This window comes from Strongylocentrotus purpuratus, unplaced genomic scaffold, assembly GCF_000002235.5.
Source record: "Strongylocentrotus purpuratus isolate Spur 01 unplaced genomic scaffold, Spur_5.0 spur5_scaffold_1, whole genome shotgun sequence".
In the NCBI taxonomy this organism is placed as follows: Eukaryota; Metazoa; Echinodermata; class Echinoidea; order Camarodonta; family Strongylocentrotidae; genus Strongylocentrotus; species Strongylocentrotus purpuratus.
Genome location: NW_022145594.1, coordinates 33,798,660 through 33,825,707, shown reverse-complemented (window position 1 = coordinate 33,825,707; position 27,048 = coordinate 33,798,660). Strand labels below are relative to the sequence as shown.

At 37.2% G+C, this 27,048-nt stretch overlaps 1 protein-coding gene across 6 annotated transcripts in view; it reads left to right on the top strand.

Moving 5' to 3' along the window:
* Window positions 1-27,048, top strand: part of LOC576882 (rho guanine nucleotide exchange factor 12) — a 114,976-nt gene continuing 87,928 nt past the window's right edge. For 5 of the 6 annotated variants that reach the window (XM_030978105.1, XM_030978104.1, XM_030978109.1 and 2 more), the window contains exons 1-4: window positions 7,304-7,622; window positions 10,919-10,976; window positions 11,588-11,721; window positions 19,761-19,841. In XM_030978105.1, the coding sequence (XP_030833965.1) occupies window positions 7,548-7,622; window positions 10,919-10,976; window positions 11,588-11,721; window positions 19,761-19,841 (348 nt within the window). In that variant the 5' untranslated portion in view covers window positions 7,304-7,547. Of the gene's footprint in view, window positions 440-7,303; window positions 7,623-10,918; window positions 10,977-11,587; window positions 11,722-19,760; window positions 19,842-27,048 lie in introns of those variants that run through there. The other variant, XM_030978108.1, reaches the window with a different exon arrangement.

Below are 27,048 nucleotides of genomic sequence, written 5' to 3'. Positions count from 1 at the left end.
TCCTTGTCTGCATTGGCAAGGCATGTTCATTCATGCCTAAAGGACTGAAGTACATGAAAGGATCAATTCTATCTGCTAGTGCTACCTGCATTTAGTTACAGCCTTACTTGATTACACTCTGTTAATAATAGAAGCACTGTAAACTTCCTTGTAATTCTGCCTTCGCTAATGCCTTGGATATCAAGCTTGTAAAGAACGAGCCCTGTACAAAGTACAATAGAAACAGGAGCTGTTTGTTTAATACGTCTACTGCAATATTAGCCATCCGTCCCGTGCCTAAAATGTTGATGACCAGATTTTTGTTTGGCAGGAAGTATGTTGTTCATTTCATTTCTGGTTTCTTGTAAGCGAGAAATGAAAGCTTGTAATCTCTTCTCTGCATTGCTTGTGATATGACAGGAAGGATCATCAATTCAATGTATTTTGTATCAAATTCAAGGTATGTATTCAAAAGTACATTGGAATTCATGTTGGAATCAACCAAATTTGTATTTTTAATGATTTTGCTCAAAGTGTTATTTACATTTTTGAGAGTCTTATAGATGCCTGCAACGTATGTACTCTTGACCAATTGAATACTGACTTCTCGTATTACCATATGGATGTCTGTCTGTCATTCCCATAGACTTAATACAGAAGCCACCCGTTTCTAGTGATCAATGGGTTAAACATGCTCATTAACCAACATAAGTAGAAATAAGAATATTTCATATTGTGCCAGAGTGTATCTCCTATCACATTTTTTCGGGCCGGTTGGACCAGGACCCTGTTTCATTAAACATTGTTATTAATAACCAGTGACACAAACAGTTACAAGCTACTGAAATCATTGCATTCGACAGGCTGAGAGCAAATTTGTCATATAATTCTAGCATTTCTTATTGATAACAACTATGAGACTTTAAGTTAAAGGTTCACCCTACTTTTTTTTAAATTCAAATTTTGTATGTTCACCCTACTATTTTGCATGCGCATCTCTCTTGATGTAATCCGGCTTTAGGTGTACCTTTAATTAAAAAATCACGTTGCTGTTACCGTTATTGTTCGGGTCCGATGAGCCCGTTTAGATCTTAGACGCTGTGGGAGGTGGCGACCTGTCAATGGGATACGCATCACGAGCACGCTAATTCCGGGGGATTGTCATCCTTATTAAGGATAATTCATAAATGTCTCGAATTACAGCATCACTTGCTTCTCTAAGTGAAATCCCATGTGTGTTGTGTATTGCGAGGGAGGATGAGGTCTTTGGTCACCGAGTCGTGTTCTAATTGCACTGGGAGAACTTGAGAAATATTGCCAAAAGGCCTGTCTTCATCAGCTCGAGTTTGCCGGGCTAGTTTTCAAAATAGTACTTGGCAAGGTAGCCTGCTATTTGTCTGGTCCGGCTTCACCAGCCCAAAGACTTGCACTATGCGCGGACACTGAGCAAATTTCTCAAGATGATGAGGACGCCATTTGTAACTTTGGGCTAATTTTCCGAATCAGAAATACAAACTATTTGGCAAACTTGAGCTGATGAAAACAAGCATATAGAGTGCTGTTGCGATGATGATGATGATGATGATGATGGTGGTAATGATTACGAGGAAGTGTTTATGTTGGTTACTATACTACTAGCTTTCAGTATTAAATGTACATTTTATTTAAGTGAGTGCTGTCGCGATGATAATGATGATGATGATAATGATTACAAAGAAGTGTTTATGATGGTTACTGCAGTATACTAACAGCTTTCAGTAAATGTACACTGTTTTAAAGTGGTTTAAGATATTATTCTAAGATATTGAAAAATGCATGAGGGTCCTGCTATAAGAATACTAAATGTCAACATTTTGGTACCATTTTTTTTGGAGATGGGGCGGGGAGGGTTGGTAGTTCAATTCAAGCCTTAGGACTTGGTCAGTTGTATCATGGACCTACTACAGTAGGTCCATGGTTGTATCCACACTTTGTTGTAGTTACATTGTACATGTCAAGTGAATGTGGAATACAGGTTCATATAAATACTTAACTTTATGATCTGGTTTGGAGCCAGTTGGGCATTAGCTCATACGCATTAAACACAGCCAAGACCCTCCTGGCTCTGAAGATGCCATTTGTACAAGTTTTAAAAGTTTAAACTTCTATCTTAGCAGGTGATGGGTTGAAGAAGATACAGTGAGGATAGGAGTTATGGATTCATAATTGTTGCTCTGATTTCTCCAGGGTTGGATCACGGGCTCGTTTCACAAAACTTGTCATCAGTGACAAATTACCGTTTCTGTTATAAGCTACTGGAATCCTTGCTTCTGATTGGTTGTCAGCAGACTTGTCACTGATTTTTGTAATTTGTCATTGAAAAAGGCTTTGTGAAACGGGCCCCTGATGAGCATTGAATCGTGTGTGAGAATTGAGATGGTTAGCCAGTAGCTATGTTCACATGGTGCCCTCATAGTTTTAAACTTTAAGTTTGCGGAATTGGGAAGTTGTAAACAAGGATCCATTAACTACGATGAGGAGGGTTCACATGGGACATATGAACATAACTTTGAGCGAGGACCCCTTCTGCTCTTAGTTATCACGCTAACCTTAAGATCTGTCATGGTTTGTTACCGCGAGTTAACTTCAAGTTTTGTAACCACAAGTGCATCCGCACTGTCCTTAACTGCAAGATAACTTTATAGTTTATAACTACAACATTACTTTAAGTTAACGGACCTGTCGTGTGAACCTTCCTACTGAATTTAGGCTGTAAGCTGTAGGAACACATGTGGGGCAACACTTGGCCCATATCTCAGGGACATGATAAGATTGGCAATATGTGGGACTGCATAAAGTAAGACCTGTCAGCGCCGATTAATGGACTAGCAATTCATCCGATCGGGGATCTCGTTTTCCAAGGAAAGGGGGAAATGCGATATTGAAATTATGAAATGCATAGATAATGAATTGGTTGCAGTTGGTCAATTTGAGGGAGGGGGGGGGGGGGTAGGTGTATGGACTAGGCCATGATGCCAAAGGTTTTATTTTTCTAGGAGGGGGGGGGGTGGGAGGGGTTTACTTTCAATTACTTTTGGAAGCCACCCTACTTTTTCTAGGCATTTAGTAACTAGGTTATATACATTTTTTTCTGTATTTTCTGTGACATCAATGTTGGAAGAATATCTCAGAAAGTGTAAAGCCATTTTGAAAGTATAATCAAGATTTTACCTCTTAATTTTGAGGAGCAGACTTTCCACCAAAATAGAACCTACTGCACTTTTTCTTTCTCTCCGATGGAATTAGTAAACTAGTTTGATATAAATTTGGTTTGTTTCCTTGCCTCTACTCAATTAAATTGTATTAGTTCTTATTCCACTTGAGATACACAGAGTGGTTGTGAATGATATCATGATAGAGTCATTCTCTCTTTCACATTGGAACTGAAGTGCATGCTTGACAGATTAGCTGGTCTAATTATCACATGTTAAAGCAATCATCATTTGATGATGATGTTTCACATGAATGTCATTAGTAGCGTTACGCGTACTTATGTGCTCTCATCCTACGATGCGATCAATTCCCTTTATTTGGATTAGTCTTTTTCTTTAAAGGTACTATGTCCCTTTTGCAGCCAACCTCAAATGCTGTAGAACTTTGCAGGAATTGTGAATATGTCATGTATGTCCTGTCTGTGAAATTTAAATGTTAGCAGTGTCCTCATATTCAAATTATGCAAGGAAACCTGTTTACTTTGCTAGACTCTACTGTCAGACAATATTGAGTGACTGACTGGCTTTTTTCTTCTTTGGTAATAACATACATGAAAAGAGTTGTAAAGGGTACATGAGCATTTGTCTACATCAATAACCCACTTCTTGTGATGGCCAAGATTAAACTGATTGAATCTTTGCGCAGCATAAAACGTATGACCATTCGGTACAATTGTCTGAAAATCAAGACTATTACTTTTGGGCTCTGTAGCCCTTAAAGTCGATTTGACAACTAATAGTCGTTATTTTCCCACTTGAAAACATTGTAAAGCCCCACCTTTTTTAGGGAACTTCTAAATTAGTATTATCTTTCAATGCAGTTGGAATTTAACTTTTTCATTTTTTGGCCTGCAAATGGGACATAGTACCTTTAATGCATCAGTTGTTTTCATCGTGCGTGTAGGATTCATCACATATCATCTGTTTGGTACTAGAAGGCTGTAAATGCATATACTCTGACACATTTGTAAAGGGACCCCATGATTCAATTTCTGTCCATTTAGGGAAAATGGAGACCGTCGAAGTGAGGATTCCAGGTCGGATTCTGAAATGAAATACTTTCATCCCAACTGTCAGCTGGTATCGCGGTTGTTTACTCCCGTGCCTTGCGTAATCCCTGAGGTGGCATGACACCATCAGCATGCATTGTGTGCCTGCTCAGGCTCCACCAATCTCCCCGCAGCATTCAGGAGAAAGCAGTTCATGTGCATAGCGAGATGAGATGCTCTCTGTGTTATGTGCCGGGATGCATTAACTGAAGGGATGCTGCACTGACCATTCAGCTGAGCTTCGAGCTCCTCCTGGGCTCTTACCAACAAACTATTGACTGGTTTGAGTGGGGTGCTGTTGGATGCGACTCTCCTCGATCGTGCCCTGACTTGGCCCTTTATATCCCTTCGTGATTGTGCTCCTGAAAGGAGATACCGCTTTGCTCTTCTTTCGACAGATGTTTCTGCATTTGCATCAACATGGGAAGATCTCTCTAAGCCTCGTTCACATTTTGAGGTGTTCTGTGCTTCCACTGACCTCCCCTTTGGATCTTCTGAGCCAGATTTTACTTTTAAGTCATCTATTTAGAAGATCTCTGTGAGCTTTGTTCATACTTGGAGATAGCATGGACATTTACTGAACTTAATTTTGGATCCAATTTGTGTGCTCTCTCGTGAGCTGGACTTTACTTTATGGCACCAGAATGAGAAGATCGCTCATTGCCTTGTTCACATTTGAAGATATTCTCCACATATCAAATAATTTTGCTTGGGATTCTACTTGTGCTTTTTTCTCAGTTGGAGTTCCCATATGGCATCAAATTGAAATATCTATATCAGCTCTATTCACATTTGGAGATAATCTGCATATCCATATATCCAATGACTTTTGCTAAATATATTTTATTGTGCTCTTTTCTGAGCCAGACTCTTCCTCATGGGATCTGCATTTAAATGTTTATTTATGCCTTGTTCACATTTTGAGTTATACTGAACACCTGAACCACGCTTTTGACTTCAGTAGTGCTGTCGTATGAACGTGTTAAATTTTTCTTACTAGCATCTGAATGGGAATCTAATTTTAAGCTGTGTTCACATTTTGAGGTTATTCTGAATACCGAGTGAACTTGACTTTGGATACAACTTTTGCCCTTCTGTGAGGAGACAGAAAGTAGAAGAAATTCATGAGTAATTTCAAGGGGTTACCAAGCATTGAGACCTGGAAGTGAGAAATCTTTGAATCCTTGGCACTCTTTGGATGTGTTCCAACCTTTCTTCAATATCTTGGAAGAAAACTTGCGTAAAGAGTCTTTGTGAAACTCTTCTCATAGAAATCTTTGAAGAGGAATTTCTCTTATCCCTTCATTCATTAAGTGTACTTCAAATATACTTGTGAAACTGGTAACTCCAAGATCACAAGTTTTTAATCTGTTGTCCAAGGCCAAGGATCCTTTCCTCACTATCTTGAAAGAAATCTTGCGTAAAGAATCTTTCAATGCGGAATTTCCCTTGTCACTTCATTCATTTTGATAGTGTACTTCAAATATACTTGTGAAACTCTTCTCATAGAAATCTTACAAATCAGATTTTCCCTTATCCCTTCATTCATTTTGATAGTGTACTTCAAATGTACTTGTGAAACTGGTACTCCAAGATCACAAGTTTTGAATCTGTTGTCAAAGGAAATTGGCGACTCCTACACCGAATGACTTCTCGGGAGTTCCCTGTTACAATGATTGTGACATGTGAAGTGAACCACATTATTTTCAGCTGAATCATCACATGAATAGAACAAGGGGTGGGGAACCAAAGGAACATGAATGTAGTCTAAAGTGCATACAATGCCTTTTCCTCTATTTCATAGATTCTTCTGGATTGTGTATTTGCAAAGTCACTGACTGCACCAGTTACTGTGGATATTTTTCTACTGCAAACATCATCGTATGAATGTGCTATTGTTGAACTTTTTGTCGACAATGACGAACTACTGACACACCTACTAAATATTGTGAGTGCTTGGAAAACCTGATTTTCTGCTTCTTCATAACTGGCTTGTGTCATTGTTGGCAGGATGGCTTATATTTGTTACCAATGCTTACATTGAGTCAATACTTAGTGAGGTCAAGTTCACATGCTGTGCTGAATCAAGTGGATTGGATTCTGTTGTTGAAGTGAACTGACACATACTGTTGCCATCATCTACACCTTCGCATTCAGACCGCCATATGCTTTGCTGGACTTGCGTTTGGCTTTTGTTAAAACCTGAACAACCAGACGGTGTCTGTTGGAATCATTACTTCACCTTTGCATTCACACTCCATGCTTTGCTGGACTTGCGTTGGCTTTTCTGTAACCAACCTGTCATCACCGAAGCACCACAAATTGGATCTTTAGAGGGGTTTATACAATATCTGTTGGCCTCATTAGTACACCTTCGCATCCAGACTCATATGCTTTGCTCAACTTGCTTTGCTCAACCTGCTTTCACTGTTGCACTCCAGTCAAGATCTGTAGAGGGGCTTTAAAACGTCAGATTTCATTCTTCACCTTTTGCGTTCAGACTCGACACTGTTTGCTCAATTTGCTCTGACATCTCTTTAAACTTGAAACGTTAAAAAACACGTCATCACTGATGCGCCCTTGCTAGGATTTCGAGGACTAGACTAGATCTGGGACCCGTTTCATAAAGCCTTTTTTCAATGACAAATGACAAAAATCAGTGACAAATCTGCTGATAACCAATCAGAAGTAAGGATTTCAGTAGCTTATAACAAAAACTGTAATTTGTCACTGATGACAAGTTTTGTGAAACACCCCCCTGGATTGTATCTCTCTGTTCAGCAGGAGCTTAGTAACACATGTGAAAACAAGCAAGATTTCTGTGTAATGTTCACTCCGCGTTTTGTAGGAAGCACAATACTCCAGAGGGTTGACGCAACGTGGATTCAGAAATTCATATCCGACAATGTTGTCATGTTGCCAGACTATTATTAGAGAAAGACAAAAGACAGATGAAATATATAATTATTCTTATACAAGATTTTCTCTTTGTCTGTACCACGGACATGCTAGTGGTGAAATTATGAAGTGAACGTTCATCGTGTTGTACAGGATTGTCAGTTTTATGCATTGTGGAATAATTTGGAATGTACTCCCTTGGACCCCTTAATGTGGATAATTAACAAGCATGCTGTGGTATTCCGAAGCTGCATTTGAAGCATAGTGGTGGCTGTTGAACAGGCTTGCAAGGAGTCGTCATATCATATTCTTGACTACGCCATTGTATTTCTGATTTTTGGACTGACTTTTGCCATTACCTATCGTAACTATGGCATTTTCTCATCGCAAGAAGAAAACTAAAAAGAACAAGGAGACGGAAAGCCCATCTGAGGATGAAGCTCAAGTATGTATTCTTATGGTCCATGTGTCAAAGATTTTTTTAAAAACTTTTACAGGTACATTGTATGATTACCCATTTTTCTAAACCCAGAGAGAGATGACCAACTAAATATGTAATAGAATTAGTCAAATGGCAAACTAAGAGCTTTGAGATTTGGGGGGTGGGCTATAGTTTTACTAATAGTGATCTGTGCATTGGGGTTTAGTTGTTTTATCATACCCATTTGTTAGAGTTTATAATTGTTTTTGATTGTTTCGATTTCAAAAAGAAAGTATATGAATACAATTAGGTTAAAAAAATATGTTTATAAAAAATGCATCTATTCTTTATTTGCTCAATTGTTGTGTCTTTCTCATTTTCAAAAAATTAAATGATAAGTGAAATGGTATTGGCTGATTGTGAAAGGAGTAATTAGCCAACATTGTCTTGAGTAACTATAGTTTGGACTCTTCAGCGAGTAAACGTTCCGATATTGTTCTCTTGAAAATCCTGCGGAAGACACTCTGGTGATGAGAGCGCAGAGCAGTCTTCCTTAAACCCAGTTCATAATGAAATGTTGATGTAAGGTCCTCCTCGAAAGCCCTCCTCTCCAATATAGCAACATTTAAATCTCTTAGGCACGTTGACATCCTCCCCTCGTACCATGTGTTTCATCCGGAAATTGAAACGGCAAAAATAACAGGGTTTAGGAGAAGCCCCCTCGGCCATGGAGTTGATATGTTGCCAGTGTCTTCCGATCTTTCCCTGTACTAGCTCAAAGACTTTTTAGCCTAGCTTGCAGACAAGGGGATATTTTAACTTTCCAGGTCAGCCATGTTGGACCAACTCTAGAATACATACAATAAACTAAATCTATTGACCTCTCACACTAGTAATCTTTGCAAAGAAGATACTTTCACCTTTTTCCCTTTATAAAAACATGTCTTTATTAGATGTTGTTCGACTCTATACATACACATAACTCCCACAAGTTTTGTGAGTTGATCAGATTTGTGAAAGCTTGTTGCAAAAGCAGCCACTGTTATCAATTGGCGAACATTTTCATGTTGCGGAATGGGGTTCCTAGTTTTACAGTAACTCACATAGAAACATATTCGCTCGGAGCAGATGGAAATCTGATGTTGCCTGGGAGTCCAGGGCGGTATTCAATTCAGTACGCAGATTAAGCAAGTATTTTATACAGCATTTGGCTTGGCTAAGTAAAATATCTGAAATCACATTCAGATCATATCATAGTATTTTACTTTAGCAAGCGGACTTACTTACCAATAAGCATTGGGACGTCACATGATCAATCAGAAGTAATGCGCAATTAATGTGTCACATTAACTGCATGCTAATATGAATGTGCTCAACTTTTGATGACTGTTAATGAAAACCATAAGCCTGCCAATCGATGCTTCCAAAATTATTGGCTTAAAGATGCTAGGATGCTGTTGTAAGATACTTAGCCAAAAGTATCAACTGAATGCTGAAGTTGGCTAAGTATTTTACCTAAGTCGAAAAACTGAGTAAAATATTAAATATTTCTGACATAATTATTGAATTAAATACAGGCCTAGGCTTGTAGGATTTCACTTGCACAAGGTCCTAACACTGCCACCATCAATAACTAGGGCTTTGCTCCTGTTGCTTCGTCACAGTGGAGACTGTGTCCGCAGACTATGTAAACTCATCCCAAGTTGATCAGCTTCAAGAGATCAACGTTGGAATAACTCCATCTGGAAAGGAATCTTGATTGGGATAGTGATACCTATAGAATTCATTTTTTACCAGATAATGCTGGCTTGATCCGCTAATGCAGATATATTGTTCTTTCTTCTGTTAGAATGAGATTGAAATGAGAGATTCTTTCGATTTAAAATACTTAAATCGAACTGAAATATTGCATTTATTTGTTACACCTCGATTTACGGCAACTCACATTATTATGTTCTGTGGTTTTGAGTGGAAGCCTAAACATGGACCCTTGATGGCCAGATCTGTCATGCAAAAGTACATATGAATTGAAGCTGTTCATATTAATCTTGGAAACTATTACCGGGTAAATGACCCTTATTAGTCTGTGCGACACCAAGCTGGAAGTGAACGAAACGGGACTTCCATTGACTAATGCCTTTCATAAGACACTACTTCAATTGTACTAGTCATCGATCATAATTATTGTTAAGTGTATTGAAACCGATATGCTGTCGTGTGTTGAGAGCCAAAAGGGTACCGGTAGTCTCTCTATGTAAATGCTCATGACACAACGCCCTCCTGGCTGTTAATTAGTAGATTATTAATTAATCACACTCTCTATAATTTCTTTAATACCCACAACCTATTGTTCTCCAAGAAACGCATATATATTTTTTGCTCTCCGATTAGAGGTTCTGATATCCACTCCGGTGACAGTTGCTCTGGGCATGTATTTCGTCTAAAGTGTAGGGTAAGGGTTAGCGTTAGTATAGCAATTGAGTTTTACTTAATAGGTTTTCAGGTTATGGTTCGATGTCCTATTTGGGTCTGATGTGAAGGCAGGAATTCAGTTAGTATAAGAAAATTGCTGCAGAGCAATTGTCAGAGGAGTTGTGGTAAAATCCTTTTTGTTCTCTGATAAGCATTGATATATTTCTGGTTCCATTTTGCAGGTGAATGGTTCAATGGCTTTAAACATTCAACTATTGCCTGGTTGTCTTGCATAAACATTGTACAATGAACTTAACTTGACATTGAATTTTTTTTTTGTATCTTGCAAGTAAACAGTAAAATACTCTAAACATTATTTTTTTTTTGTGCAGGTGGATGGTACAATGGCTCTAAACATTGATATTTTTGTATTCTATCTTACATGTGAAATGACTTAACAGTGCAGTCTTCAATTACAAGATCGAGCACGCGATCTTTATTTACTGGGTGCAAGCCAAAACATTTCTTGACAATGATTAAAACTTCTCCCTGGAAACCCAACATTTAAAACTATTGTCTTAATGACGGACTTATACATATTAATAAGTCAGAATGAATCTGGAGAGCTGAGGTGTTTGTTTCCAGTTCATCGGGACCGTGCCATGGACCAGTGATGGCCTGGTGGTAGAGTCGCTGCCCAGCAAGCAGTAGATTGCAGGTCCAAATCCTGCTGGTTCCAAGATTTTGTCTGACTTGTTTTTAATTACAAGATCAAGTACATAATCTTTAATTTACTGGGTGCGAGCCAGAAAATTTCTTTTCAACAATTTAAACTTCTCCCAGGAAACCCAAGATTTAAACGTTACAGTGTCTCTAAACATTGCAATCTCTTTTATTATATCTTGCAGGTTAACGGTACCTTGGTAACATCATCCAACCATGTGGAGGTCGTTAAAATGATCAAATGTGAGTATCCTCAGCATTTTCTGGGTATTTATTGTTCCTAATAATGGTAATGATAATAGCCATTTACAGTCAAACCTGCTTTAGTGACTACCTGTCTACAAAGGCCTCATTTGTTGTTTCCCTTGAAAATGGTTTCTCATTGAATCATGAACTAAAGGAACCTGTCTACAAAGACCACGTGTCTACAAAAGCCACTTTTTGTGCCTCCCTTGGGTGGTCGCTATAGACAGGTTTGACTGTATATACGTGTAGTTCTTATATGTTGTCGCACAGTGACGTTTATGGGGCTTAAAAATAATTGGGATCACTGAGATCACATCTATTTGTTAAAGAAAACAAAAATGGCCAGAAGTATAGAGAGGTTTTAGTACTACAGAACTTGACAAGAACTTTACTTTTGGTGCCTTGAATAGAGCTCTAGACAGGGAGGGAGGAAAGGGAGAGGGAGGGAGGAGAGGGGGAAAAGGGAGGGGAAGGGGGGGGGGGAATAATACACTTAAATTATTTATTATTATGTATAAAACATTTTGATTATATGTACTCTTTTGACAGCATACCATTACCAGTGTAGTAACCCCATTCAATTGACTTTTCTTTCCTTTGTAATGCAGCTGGTTCGTTTGTAGCTTTAACATTACTTGGTAAACCGCCTGGGCCTCCCACTTCACCCCCATCCGGCCCTACCCCGGGCATAAGCCGGCACGCATCATCAAGACAAACAGTAACTTCGCCTCAGCCCACTAATGTAAGTATATATTGTAGCTCATTAAGTAATTGGTCCCCAGGGAGTGAAGAATGTGCATACATTGTGTGCGGGTAAGCATGAATCCGATGACCGGGTAATTAATATATATCTGTAAAAGCGCATTGAGAGGGCTTGCGGTCCTGAAATTCGCTATATAAGGACAAACTATTATTATTATTATTGATTGAAATTACATAAAAAACGCCTACGTCGAAATGCAAGTTCTACATTGATAAATAATGTTTGATGCAGTATAAGAGTGATTGTTTACAGAATCTAGTCTGCAGCTGCGTACAAAGTTTTACCCAAATAATAATAATAAATAAAGTGGGTTTTTGTATAGCGCTCATGTCTGTCAGACTTGACACTCCTGGCGCTCCACAATTATTACCCTGACTTTATCATGGCTGCCGTTATGGTGCTCTAGCATTTCAAGGAATTTTATTCCTGCCAGGTACCTATTTACATCACCTGGGTTGAGTGTGGCAAATGAAGATTAATGTCTTGCCAAAGGACATTTGTGCCGCGGCGGGACTCGAACTGCGTACCAGGTGATCCACAGTCAAGTGACGTATCCACTCGACCACAACACCTCTAGATATGCCCTTATGTAGGAAGGTTGGATTTCATTTTTGCTAGTTGGTTTGTTCAGAAGACACAATTTCATTATATTTTGTATTATTGTATTGTATTTAGATCCTTGTTGAATATTGAGTGAAGGCTCAGAAAAGTATCAGAAAAGTTACATGAGTGAGGCATATTACCACAGAGTGCCTAAGTGTTACATTGTACATGTACATATACCGTGTGAGTCCAAAAAAAAGTTTAGAAAATTACTAATTATTTTAAAAATCAACTATGAAAAGTAAATTATTATACATCTTATGAAAGAGTGTTTCATCCCAAATCATTTGGTATCACTTTTCATAGATGGTTTTTAAAATAATAAGCAATTTTCTAGGTGTAAACTTTTTTTTTGACTCACACTTTATATATCTGAACTTGGATAATATTGATTGCATGCTGTTATTACAGTAATCCATATGACACATTCTCATGCCAATGTATATGAATCATACATGTTCATTTGTATCCACATTGCCTTTGTCGTATACATGAATCATATGACATTTTTGCTCCATTGTTTTATGACACATTTCATTTTTAATGCAGTGCGTCGATGTGTTAATGATGAGTTATGGTCGCTGATGTTGTGTCATATAGGCTCATATTTTGTTTTGAAGGGAAAGAGAGAGAGTGAAAGAGAGAAAGAGAGATATATAAATAAATAGAGATAAAGAGAGAGAGAGAGAGAGAGGGAGAGAGAAAGAAAGAGAGAGAAAGAAAGAAGAAAGAAAAAAGAAAAAAGGGAAGGGAAGGAAGAAGAGGGGAAAAGGAATTTATAGGAGGATATAGAAGTATTATAATGAAACATAATATCTATATTTATAATGAGAGATATTTCATGGTCATAATAATATTGTGTCATTTAAAAGTTTCGCTTTCGATTAGAATCTTATTATGGTCCATATTTCTGATGAATTAATCAGTTTGAAGTGACATTGATATACTCTCACATAAAAGAAAAATTGTAATTATCCCTTATTAATGAGACTATTATGGATGATGAAGACTGGTTTGTTTAGATTGTAGTGAATACACATTATTTACAGATAATAGTGTTTCATTTCCTGTTTAAAACCCATCCTCCAAATTATAAGTGCATAAAAATACTTCTACTTCTCCCCAACCTGACTTACATGTATATTTGATCCTCGCATCCTGGCAATGATAAACCCTCTAAAATATTAGAAAGTCAGGGCAAGTTTGAAGTCACTCTAGTGAAGTTTAAAAATCATTCTATTGAAAGTTGGGTTTATATATAATGCTACTACAATTCTAGGTAACATAAAGATGATGTGATAGGGTTATGATGTTTTGACTCTGAATTTTGTTTTCTTTTGGAAGAACAATAATTCCTGATTGTTCTTCAGTGCATGCTTCATTCCTTACGTATCGATTTACTATGTGAAGAAGTCATGCATGTTTGTATAAAATCATCTCTTTATATCTTCATACCACGACCACTATCAAACCCATCTGCGACATTTAAACGACCTCAGCAGCCCTCTAAGGGTACCGTCTTCAGCTTGTTTTCCAACCGCACACGGTCCTACAACATCGTCCAACACGAGGTCAGTGCTACGTCGTACGACGACCTTTGCGAGTGCCCTCTCTGCTCCTCCTCCTCTATCTCCTCGGGGCTGGTGGGGAAATACGCACAAGTTTGCACTGCGGCAGGACTCAAGAGGGAGCCCTCCTTTCATGGCCATTCTCGCTGGACCGCTCAGGTTGAACATTCACACCATAGCAACCATATAAACAAACGCTGCCCCTCCCTCCTCATTTCCTCCAAAGAAGAATAACTTGCATGTTTACTCAAAACCTATTCCATTCCCTCAATATATATATATATATATATAATCAAAATTTTATCCATTTGTAAAACTTTTCCAGCTCTCTTCAACCTTTCTCATCTGTTCCCCTCTTTCTTCAATTCTTTTGCCATAATTCTATCTAAACTTATTTAACTTCAATTATTTTACAATTATATTATCTAGCCTCCAGTGTGTAAAAAGTCGAAGGAGACCCACCCATGCCTGCATGCATGTACTAGTTTTAGAAATGAGAGAAAAATTAAAAGTAGCATATATCGTCTATTTGGAGCCAGAAGGGCATTAAATCTTAATAGCCTTCTGGCTCCAAACAGACGATAGTTACTTTGCAATTGTGAATAAATTTGTATATTGATGTTTACAATGCTGTAGAAATCTAGAAAAAAACGTGATATACTCATACATATCTAGCAGTTGAGCTAAAGGTTGACTGTGCACAAAATAACATGTACGGCGTGTTTATCTGTTAATTACTATTGTATATAATCTTTTAAGCTGACTGTAAACATGTATTATCTAAAAGCTCAATATTTTGCTGAATTATCAATTGGTGTATGTAGCAGAGAAAATGAAGTTGTAATCACTTGAGTAGTTATGACTTGTTCACAAGCATCATACAATTAAACTATTGAATATCTTTAATGCTCTTCTGAATTTCTTTACTCACACAATAACAATTTCAAAGTGAATCTACAGGCAGCTTTTGATACCTGTATAACAAAAAATAAATGGTTTCAGACATTTTATTTTGAAGTTGTGATGGAATATACCGTTTAACTCTGGAAATCTCAACCCCCCCCCCCTTCCATCAATCTCATAAAAACAAAATACAAAAAAAGGCTTCAATGAAATTCACATTCTTGGAAATCACTTTATTTTTCAAAGAAAATCAGAAAAAAGCACCTGTGATAAAGGAGGAAAGGAAACGAATAAAACAAAAACAAAATTTTCGTCAAGACTTATATGAGTAGCTTGCAGTGCTATGTTTTCATAATGAATACACTATCAACCAACTAAACCAACCTACCGATCCCCAAGCAAGTAAAGTGTTATTCTTGAGCCATTCATCAATCATGTCCCTTATCACAGTCCCACTAAGCTTGTTTCGCGTGATGCTCTTGAACCCGAGAGGATTGGTCTGTAGCAACCGTTGCTCCTTATAGAAATAAACTTCACTGGCCTTAACGATCGCTCCAAGTCTCTAAAGGCCTGTCCTCATCAGCTCGAGTTTGCTAAATGATCCGCTATTTTAACTCTCTCGATCGCAAATTATCCAGCCAATTTGCGTCTTCATCAGCCCGCAGTTGCAATTATCGAGATATTTGGTCAAGAAAATATCGCAAGAAATCTTGGTCTTGTTTCCAAAATATCCAGCTATTCTGGAATTAGCGAAAGCAATTTCGAGCTTGGGGATAATATCTGAGTCTGAAAATAGCTAGTTGATGAAGACAGGCCTTAAGTAAACCGAAAGAAAGGCAACTAACATTGGTAATTCATCAAAATATGCTTCCACTCCAGAGTGATGAGTGGAGCCATAAGCGTAGTACAAAGATTTCTTTTCATCCATCATCTTGGAGGCCGTAAAGTCGAACTGTATTGTGAAATCAGCCACCATCATGTGCATGAAACTTTTGCTATTTCCAGAAGTTGTTATATCAGCAAATATTTCATATCACAAAGTGATTGAATTGTACAACGTTGATTTTTTTGTTGTAGCAATGTGCAACAGTTTTTTGCTTTACAGAAGTTAGAGATTTGCAACTAAAATTCGGTATGCCCACTCCTGAGATTCAGTTTAGATAAAAATGTTTTGAATACGATTCTTTTTAACTACTGTGTACTATTGATGATGCCTGATGAGGAGATGTGTTTTCACACATAATGTTTGTGATTAAGAATATCATTGTATGCTTGATTATTCTCTTTCACAGCTAATATTTGAATTATTTTCATAGGTCTAAGACATCAAAGCTGGTGAAATGCAACAGAGGATTCACATCTTTTATCAGATATTCCATTTTACTTCTCATTACCGTTTTTTGCTCCTAGTTGATACTTTGTATTTCCATGATTGTACATACTTGTAGATGGGTCTTCGCAGATCGACCAACATACACCACGAAGAGTCTTGCGACTGTAACCGTTGCAGGAGTAATACCCAGCCACACGGCAGCCAATCTCCTGCGCCCTCTCTTCGCATGCAGCGAAATTACATCTCGGCCCGCACGCACAGAACGGTAACCTTTGACCTGTTAATTTAGCTGATGCTTGGACTGCTTGGAGGAGACTAATTGACCTTTGAACTGCGGGGTTGATAGTATGGCCGCTTGGGATGAGACTAGTTGCTTTGCTGCCAGTGGAAAGCTCATTGACACCTTCAAATGTTCATTAAGAGATTAATCATGCAGGAGTTGCTCACATGAAAGCGGAGGCTGACACTAATATTTTTCATTTACGTAATTCAATTCAATTTTATTTCATTCAGTTAAAAAGACAGCTTTACATATAACAATCAGCTACATAAAATACACATTGAGAACATATGGACAAGGACATGAAATGAACTGAATAGGTTGCAACCTGAAAGGAAACGATCCTTATATAAAGGTTGACCCTTTTTCGATAATAAACTTTATGAAATATATTTGTTACTAAACATTATACAATACACAAATCAAGACAACAAACATATTGAAAGTGGGTACAAGTCAAAACTGAAATACACGATTCAATGTACTGGCTGCTGAGACCCAGAAGGGCATTAATACATATCTGCTTTTAACATGGAGTTTATGCCTATTTAGCTTTCAACACATGATGCTGTGGGAAGGTCATAATGTTTAGGGTGCACATGATTTGCGAGGGCATAAACATTATGAATCTAATGTTAATATCATGCCAGTTGTATATTTCATTTCCTAATCATTTTTTTCATTCGCTAGGATACTGGGGTTATGTCATCATCACGGTGCAGAAAATTAAATTAATTTTCTTTTCATTTGCAGGTCTTTTAATTTGCAGGTCATTTCATTCGCAGGTCCGTATATGTTGCCGAAACATATGATATCATGTACATTGATGCATTAAATATTGCAATGTCGTTTGTTTGCTGAAACATCCAATATCATTTACAATGGTGCATTTAATAAACATTGAAATGTCGTCTGTTTGGAGTCGGTAGGGTTTTAACTGATATAGTTTTTACACAGATCTAACGCCCCTCTGTCTCCTAACAGAGTGTATAGCATAATGTAGAGTTCGGCACTAACAGGTGCCCAAGACACATGGGAGCCCTAAATCTAAGTCTAGACTCCCCAAATTGATTTTTAATGTTTTTTTTACACAGCGCACATTCTAAAGCGTGTATTCCGGACCCGACCCCGGTCCAAAAAAAAAGGGGGGAAACAGGTTGTTAATTTGAGGCCCTGCATAATGTGATGATATTTTTGCGATAGTGACGAGTGCTGTATACTTTTAAAAAAAAAATGAAAAATGACAATATGCCATTTTGAAATAATATTATATAGGCCTAATCTGTACTGAAATGTTTATTGTAACTATAAACGTTTATTATACATCTAATCATTCTTTATTGCTGATGTCTTTTAAAAAAAATTACATAATGTCATTAATTATCTTACACAACTTGCTCTGTATATTAATGTCATTATTTAATCATCTTACACGATTGTTCTTTATATTATTAAATGATGCTGTCACACCAAATGAAATCTCATTTTCATATCAAGTGCTTATTTCATCAACATATATCATTCTGCTGGACTAACAAACACATAGCCACTGAAGTCAAATGTCTGGAGCCAGAAAGACTGTAATCCATGTCATTCAACACAGAGTTAATGCCCTTTTAGCTCTAAACAGATGCAAGCGTTAACATCGGAAGCGTATTGCTATTGCATGTATTCCATATAACATTCCAAGATATATATGTCTTCGCAATTAAAAGTAATGATGAATGAAATGAGTGATTTATGTCTTTGTGATCGAGCAACACAGAAATAAATCAGGATTTATGTCTTAGCAACTAAGTAGTGATGATACAATAACAGTTTGCCTGGCTAGCAGTATTTCAATGCTTTTCTTGTAATAATTACAGACAATATTAATCAGGTATAGTTTCATTCTTTAATACCACTTACATGTACAATTTACTAGAATGAGTGTGGTCATTTGATCTGGATCCTGCAAATGTGCTAATTATGAAAACAAAATGTTAACAACCATTTTATTTACTCTCACTTTCCTTTTCCTTGTAATTTACAAAGCTTTATTAAAATGCACAGCATCTATACCCAGATGTATATTAGAATCCTGATAGTAATATTCCATGTATTAGTCACAAGTGCAGTGTAGGTTTAGTAATGCTGAAAATGCTATATTTTGGCAATAAAACAGAATACATGGTTTTGTACCTAAGGTAATTCAAGTACACTTTGAACAAATTCATCGGGGGAAAAAAAAGACTGGAATAATTGCTCGTTATTCGGGAACCGGTGGCAATTTGGGCCTAATTTAGAACCGAGCTGTGTGTGCGATATTAATGCAGACAGGTGGTGACAATATGCCTGGCACAGCTGAGTATAATTAGATGTTGTTGAATGATTCCTGGTAGAAATGATGAGGTTTGGGGAGGGGACAAGGAAGGGAGAGGGGGGCGGAGGGGGGAGGGGGGGGGGTGCATAGGGAACGTTCATGGTATATATATTCCAGACTTGTGGTTTTCTATATATACATAGCTGCCAACCATTCCTAGTTTGGAATGATTTCTATTTTTCTGCCTTTAAACTTTTGAATTTCAACCTTATATGAGAGCCAGAAAATGAACTGTAATGAATCCATACTTTGTGTATGTATCCATACTCTGTGTTTGTAGCTTACAACAAGGGGTTACTGTCTGACCTTGAGAGCCAAAAGGGCATTAAAGGGAAGGTTGAGTTCTGGGAAGAGGTAAAACAAATAATTTGTGAGCATTATCATTGTTATTATGCAAGGGTGGAAGAACATCAGATTAAACATGTTCCCTGAAAAGCATGGCTCTTCAAATGCCTTCATATTCTAAATATGACATGAAACATCGTAAAAATCGGGGGGGGGGGGGGGGGGGGGGGGAGGTTTTTTCGCCATGTGCTCGTGTAGTCCCATATACATCATTCTGTGTTCAGTGCTTGTAACTTTGCCAAGATTTGGCCAAATTTCTTATCATTTTGATGATTCCAGAACCTTGCAATACACACGAATATTTATATACTAGATGATCAACCTTTTCTGATAGATTCCACACCGTTTCTTTCACAATGCAATCACATGACCAGAACTCAACTTTATCTTTAACTCCTGAATCAAAACACAGTTACCACCCTTATGGCTATAAATAGACCATATCTAATACCTGTACAGAAACATCGAAGTTTAGTAATAGACAACATCTAATGGAAGAGAGTTCATGTTTTGGGGCTGGCATTGAAGATTTGGAGGAAGAAATGAACAACTCATCATTCCATATTTAATTAATACCTGTATGTTCATGATTTTATTATCCCCTATTCTTCATTCCAATTGTAGTCCCAACAAGACGCTCAAGTGAAATCAGAAAGACTGAACACATTCAAACGCATGCTGGAGCAAGAAAGGACTTTACTAGACGTAAGTACCAATATCATCAAATTAGAACTTTTCTAGTATTCATCGCATATATCCCAAACAACAGAGATTATTTCCTTCGAGATATTGTTCAGTGTTCTTTAAAAAACGATTCAACTTGGCCAACGTCCCATCGAGACATTGAAACATTATTTAAATCACCGCACGTTTCAGTGGGATATACATTTAAGAGAACTTGTACCTTTGATATTTGTTTTCAGAGACATTTTATGTGTTTGAAGCCAGAAGGGTGTTAACTCTCTATTATTAAGTTAATATGGGTTAATGCCTTTCTGGCTTTTAACCTTCAATTTATTGTAGTGATAATAAAGGCGTCATTCAGTTTTTTGTTTCATGTCGCCCTCATTGACACATTGTAGTATTGATATATTGCTGTTCAAATCACAGGCAGGTCGATATGAATTTTATTGCTCAATAGAATAGATGAATAAGCAATGAATGATTGGATATTAAATGTCATGTGGTTTAGGCGTGACATATTGATATATTCATGAAAAATATATCTATTCTGAGCTAGAAGGACGTTTCAGTTTCAGTTTCAGTTTCAGTTTCAGTTTATTTTCATATTTCTCACATGTTATATAGTACATCATTACATATAGCATGTTACATTTTGAACTCATTTTAGGATGCGTTTATACAAACAAAAAAAAGAATGATACATAAGACTAAGTTGAATAAGAGAAGAAATATGATGGAGCCTAAAGAGAAAGCAATGCTTGTAGGTCATAGGCTCCGGAAGTTACAACAATGACATAATCTTGTGTATATTAAAAAAACGTAATTTGATTAAATTAAATTAACGTTAACTCTGTGTTAAAGCTTATGACTTAAAGCCCTTCTGCCATGGCTCCAAATTTAAGTACTGTTTTCAAATAGGCAGTGGTGATAATGTCAGTACGAGGGTATTAACTCATGTCATTTTTCATAGTGTTTTAACAACCTTCCAACTCTCAGCACTATCATTTATTGGTTATAGATAGGTCTTTGAATTGGCAACTCCAAATTTAGTAATGATAAAATATGAGTAATAAGAAACAGAGTTATGAAACACAATATATAGCCTTGGCATGATATCATTTAGCTAGGTACTATAGTTATTTTGTTGTAGTAAGATAATACTACCAGTATGTGTTAAATGATCAACTCCTTGAATTGGCAGCTTTACCTTCATGAAAGAAAAATGGATTGTCATTAATTAAAGGAGAATGAATGGCGTTATCAATGTCATTTAGACATGATTTAATAATCGTTTGGGGTAATACAGCAAGTGTCAATTGAAGTCTAGGCATGGAGGATACACTTGGGGAATATGAGATCAGGTACCTCTTTCTGATCAGTAAATTGGCAACTTCTAGTTCGGGCATGATGAACTGTATACCGTAAGAAGTGAATGAATGGAGTTTTCAAGGTAATATGGCCATTGCATTTGTATTTATTTGGGTTCATGGTATTAACGTGTATGTTGGTAGTGTTAGGATAGAGCCTTGATGAGGATGTGTTTTTAGTATTGATGGGTCATTGAAAGTAGGAGTAATGACTGTGTGGTTTGGAAAGCGAAAGAGGTGTAACTGAGAATATGGTGTAAACCATGAAAGATAGGAAAGTATGGAGAGGGAGATGGAGAGGGAGGGGAGGAGGAAGGAAGGGGTGGAGGAAAAGAGCGAGGGGGTGAGGGAGGGAGGGAGGGAGAGGGAAAGAGTGAGGGGGAGGGAGGGGGAGGGAGGGGGTGGGTGGAGAGGGAGGGAGTGAAGGAGGGAGGGAGTAGAACAAGAGAAGATAGAGAATTAAAATATGTTAAAAGTGGCATAGGAACGGAAAAACCAAGAGTGACATCATGATGGTGAGAATTTGAGGAAGAGGGAGAAAAGAACGAGAGAGAGAGAGAGAGAGAGAGAGAAAGGGTTTGGGAGGGGAGGGTAGAAAGATTTTCTGAAGTGTTTACTAGGAATTATATATAATATCAAGTGAAATAACTGCTCGAATGAAAATACTTAACATTTTGAAATAATTTCTTGATCAATGTACAAAAAAGGCACGTTTCTATTCAATTCATGGTGAATGTTCTGTTTAACTCTCATGAGAGAAATAGCACAATTCAATTTATTGTCACAAAACATTCCAGGCATTGTGTCAATATATTCAAATGATCGCGATGCGCTTCTTTGCACGTTTGTGTAAAGGTCCAAAGTTTGTCTATTTTGTTGATCTAGTTGGAGATGACCTTGATATTTGCGAAATGATAACCTACATGTTACGATGACAAAACCTAGATGTTACAATAACAATGAAGAATCCACTTGAATGTTCATGAAGAAAGACAAGAGATCAATGTTGGCTGCTGTATTATGAAGATAATAAATATATTTGGACCCTGGTTTTAGAGCCAATCTTTATTACTGGTAGAATGTCTTTCTTCAAACCTTGATAATGATACTTTGCAATGTAAACAAGTTATTCATCGATGCAGTATTGCAATGTTATTGATAGTGAATGATGAAATTTAAGGAAGTGCAACTATTATTCATTGGAACAATGGAAATCCTCCTGCGTTGTAAGAACATTTCTTTTTTGAAATTCCAAAATGTAAAAGGGACGACCCCACCCCTGAAAATATTGAAGAACTAATCACAAAGAATGTCTTTTGAGACATTGTATGTTTTCATTAGAAATAGCCTAATTAGAAAACAAAGGCATATTTTGATGATTTTTTGTAATTATAAAAAGAGAAATTACCTATAGGAGTTTTTTGGAACAAGTGGTCAGTGTTAAGATGAGAAATAGATAATATTATTTTGTTGTCGTTCCCACGAAATATGAAACATTTCAGAAACAGGAAGCTTGCAAACCAAGTAGTGGGAAAATAGCTGTTGTCATAGGTATGTCCTTGGTATGTATTGGAGCGAATCCAAACTGGTTTCAATGTAGATTGTACTGTGAATACAAACCACAGTTGAGTGTTAGCTAGCTACCGCTACATACAGCGTATCATGTACTTCAGTGTTGACTAAATAATATGTAGGTGCACATGTGAGTCCGCGAAATTCAGCTTGTGATTTTAAACTTTAAGGTTATCTTGTGGTTAAGTGCTATTAGGACTGTGCTAGTGCACTCTTCGTTTCAAACTTGAAGTTTATTTGAAGTTTTTAAGCCAGGAGCGATCTTAAAGTTTTGAAATTGGAGCTGTGAGGAGTTGTCACGCGAGTTCGGGGTCCTTCCAGTCTAACGTTTGAATGGCCGCTTGCCTGGCTCTCAGTTAAAAACTCTGATGAACACTCTTTGTTTTTGGTCCTATGTGAATCCATGTTGTTGTCGGTGTTGTTGTTTATGACTAAAGTTTTGAAAACCGCAAACGTTAAAACTACGACGGCCATGTGTCAACCGCCCTTTTATTGAATTGGTAGCTGAGGAAATGAAGGAGATATGAGCGGATAGTGTACGAGATATGCTTCCTAGTAGTAGGTCAAGGGTGAGATGAACTTTATTTGTTTTTTGAGGTTCAAGGTTCTGTTTGGTGAGTCATATTCGGGTTTGTATTTCTGGGCCTTTTCCCCCATGCTGCTTTATGTTTGCTAAGGATCATGATGTGATAACGATCATTACATCGTATCAATTCGTAATAATGTTGTGATACATTTGGATCTTGATCATAATAGAGTCATTAGAGCACAACTTCTTACAGATCAAATATTAAAATTGTAGGTGATAAGAAAATTTCTGGAAATTGGTACGGAAGAATGATCATTTTAATAAGGATTTCAAAGAAGGACAGATTTTAATTGCAATGAATATAACGATAATGAGTCAGTAATGAAAGGGTGTAGTTGTAATTTTTCCTTACTTAGCACTTTTGGGGGTTTTTGTTTTGTTTTGTTTTGTTTTTTCTCCATCATTTATTAATTGAAGAATACGTACATAAGAAACACAAAATTATATTGATTACAAAGAAAAACACATGAATTATATTTATATCACAAAATTAATTATACTTTTCTTTTATAAACATAATCAACACTTGTTGGGTTATATATGGTTTGTTCTGTATATTTTTGGTCAAAAACTTTACTTTACATTTGACAGCAATATTGTTAACAAGCTCATATGACCAATTGCACTTTATATTATGTAGCCAGGCCTACCTGCATAGTTTATGGACAGATGTTAAAAACGTTCTCAGTTGTTAGTAGGGGTCTGTGGTTTTTGCTTATTCTCTGAAATTACGTTGTTAGAAAAAAAACTCAGAATTCTGTTGCACCACACTATGGCTTTTCAGTGCCAAATTATATGAAGGGAATTGATCTATTGCAGTAGTCATGTGAATTGATACATCTCTTCAAGCCACATTGAGTGGAGCTGCACTGTCCTCTTGTTTACCATCATACATGTAATTCTGAATTATTATTGGAAGCTCTAGCTTGGGAACCATTTCATGGAGATTCTGTACATTGGTAAATGTAAGTGTTAATTAAAAAGATCATATTCTTAATGTCTATGAAGATAGAGACATGTTGAAGCTCAAGATTTGTATGAATGCAGTCTAATTTGCTCAAATTTAGGTACGTCTTTATTTCATCAGATACAATCTTTGATGACACACAAGTTCTACAGAAAAGTACTAAGTAGACCGATGCTATTGAATTCGTAGGCCCAATATTATTATTATACATCCATATTTTACAAGTAGAGTAGGATTTTGGGAGGAATTAATGCAGAGTTAAGATAGATGTGCTACTGAATTTACATTAGTACTTGTTGGTCCAGTATAACACATCGCCATTCTACAATTAAAGTACCATTTTGGGTGGAATGCACAGTTTATATACCGTTAAATGTTTGCTACTGAATTTGCATTAGTACGTGTTCATCCAGTGTTATTATACATCCATATTCTTCAAGTAAAGTAGCATTTTGGGAGGAATGCACGGTTTTAAATATAAATGTGTGCTACTGAATTCACAATGTCACTTGTTGGTCCAGTATGACTATACATAATTTCACATGAATCTGTACAAGTAGAGTAGCATTTTGGGTTGAATCTGCGGTAAATACTTGGTTGACTGAAGAGGAAGTAGCGTAGTCACCAGTGAAACATGAGAGTGATACCCAAGAAGTTTACTTATACTGCCATAGGAAAGACAATTGCTGGTAAATTTACGGTTTGACGTATACATCTACATGTATCTACCAGGTGGATGTGTTGAAGGTGAACCGAAATCCGGCTGACTGTCATAAGGCCTGTCTTCATCAGCTCGAGATTGCCAAATAACATGCTATTTCTGATTTGGGAAATATCCGAAGTTACAAATCACGTCTACATCAGCTCGAGACTTGACCTCGAAACTCAAGCTCGAGAAATTAGCTCAAGATATATTGCTCAGCGTTTGCGCATAGTGCGAGTCTTAGGCTGGTGAGAACTAACTGGACAAATAGTGGGATATTTTGCAAACTAGCCCAAGATATCTTTGGATGATTATCTCGACCAATTATCCCTCTAATTGCATCTTTGGGCTGATGAAGACGCAAATTAACTGGATAATTTGCGATCGGGGTAGTTCAAATAGCAGGATATTTAGCAATCTCGAGCTGATGTGGACAGACCTACTGTCATTGTGAGTTGGGTGTTTCTCAAGGCCCTTCTCATTGTGTATAGGCTGGTTGGTGTAGAAACATGGGAATAAACATGTGGGACTGGGTGTGCAAGGTGTATGTAGGATAGAATGGTGTAGGAAAGGAATAAAGAAAGAGAAATTAGGGATGAAGGAAGATTGGGGAAGGAAGGGGGGAGGGGGAGGGAAAGATAGGGTACTTGGTAAACCTGTACTTCAAAAGAAGGATTGTAATATGTAAGGAGAGTGAAAAGTTGGAAGGGGACGGGTTGAGATGAAGTGAGACTAAGAGTTTCATTTGGATTGTAAGGCCTAATAAGAAAGGAAGGAAGGAACATCAGGAAGGAGAGGGAAAAAGAGAAGTAATAGCAGATATAGATAGATGACAAAAGAGGAAGTGTAAGCAGAAAGATACAGTTTGCAAAAATACAGAAGCAGTGAGAACGAACAGCAGACAACGAGACAGATATTTTGTTGGAAAGAGAGATAGAGAAAGACAGATGGACAGACAGCGAGACCGATATTTGGTTTGAAATAGAGCAACAGAGAAAGAGGAATAGAAATTGACAGAAACAGACATGCAAACACAGAGACAGAAAAAAAAAAGAGAGTTGGAATTGATTTCCCATTTGTTGCACATATGTATGCCAGTACTGAGGTGTCAAGTTTGAATCCTACAACATATGTCTGACAGCCATCTCTGTCGACCCTGCGTTTTATTTATACTCGTATAATGGGTCAGTTGTTTGATATCTCGATGGGAAACATGATCAGTGAGTGTAATACATTCTTGAAAACGATGTACAGTACCGGAATGTATGTACTGCCATTTGTATACTATTGAAAAGTTGAGGAAGTAGTCTTTTATTTCTTGTAAAACTCAGTTGGTTAATAAGGTTTGTTAAAGGGTTTATAACTCTTTATCCTAAAACATTATATTAATTATATGGCATTCAAATTTTTATCAAAGACAAAAAAAAAAAGGAGGTGAATTGAAAGTAAAACCAGGAATGTTCAGGAATTTTGCAAAAGGGTTCAGATTTGCGAAATCTTCATGCCTTGAAATAGTTGGAACACTAAAGTATTCAATTTGCCAAAGTTTTGAGTTTTGATTAAGTTAAGTTTAGTCTGGTTTTAGTAGTAATTGATGAAGTTACAGAGTTGAGAAAGAGAGAGAGAGAGAGAAAGGGGGGGGGGGGAGAGAGAGAGAGAGGGAGAGAGAGAGAGAAAGGGGGAAGGGGAGACAGAGAGAGAGGAAGGGGAGAGAGCCTAAGAATTGTACGCCTTAGAATCATGCATTAGTGTAAATGAAAAGAGAAACCTACAGAAAAGCACTGGACGTTAATTGTGGTGGGAACTAAATATTGGATAAGGGTTGGGGCGGATAGCCAGTGAAAAGAACAAATAAGCCCCGCACCTGAACACCCTTGCGTTAATACCAATCTCATAAGATACAGTGATGGTATACTAGTCTAGGGTTGTGTTACATGCCCCTGCCCCTTAATGCAATTATTTACATTGTACACCTTGATTCGAAGCCTTGTTCACACTTGATGTAGTGAAACACTATAAAAAACGATACT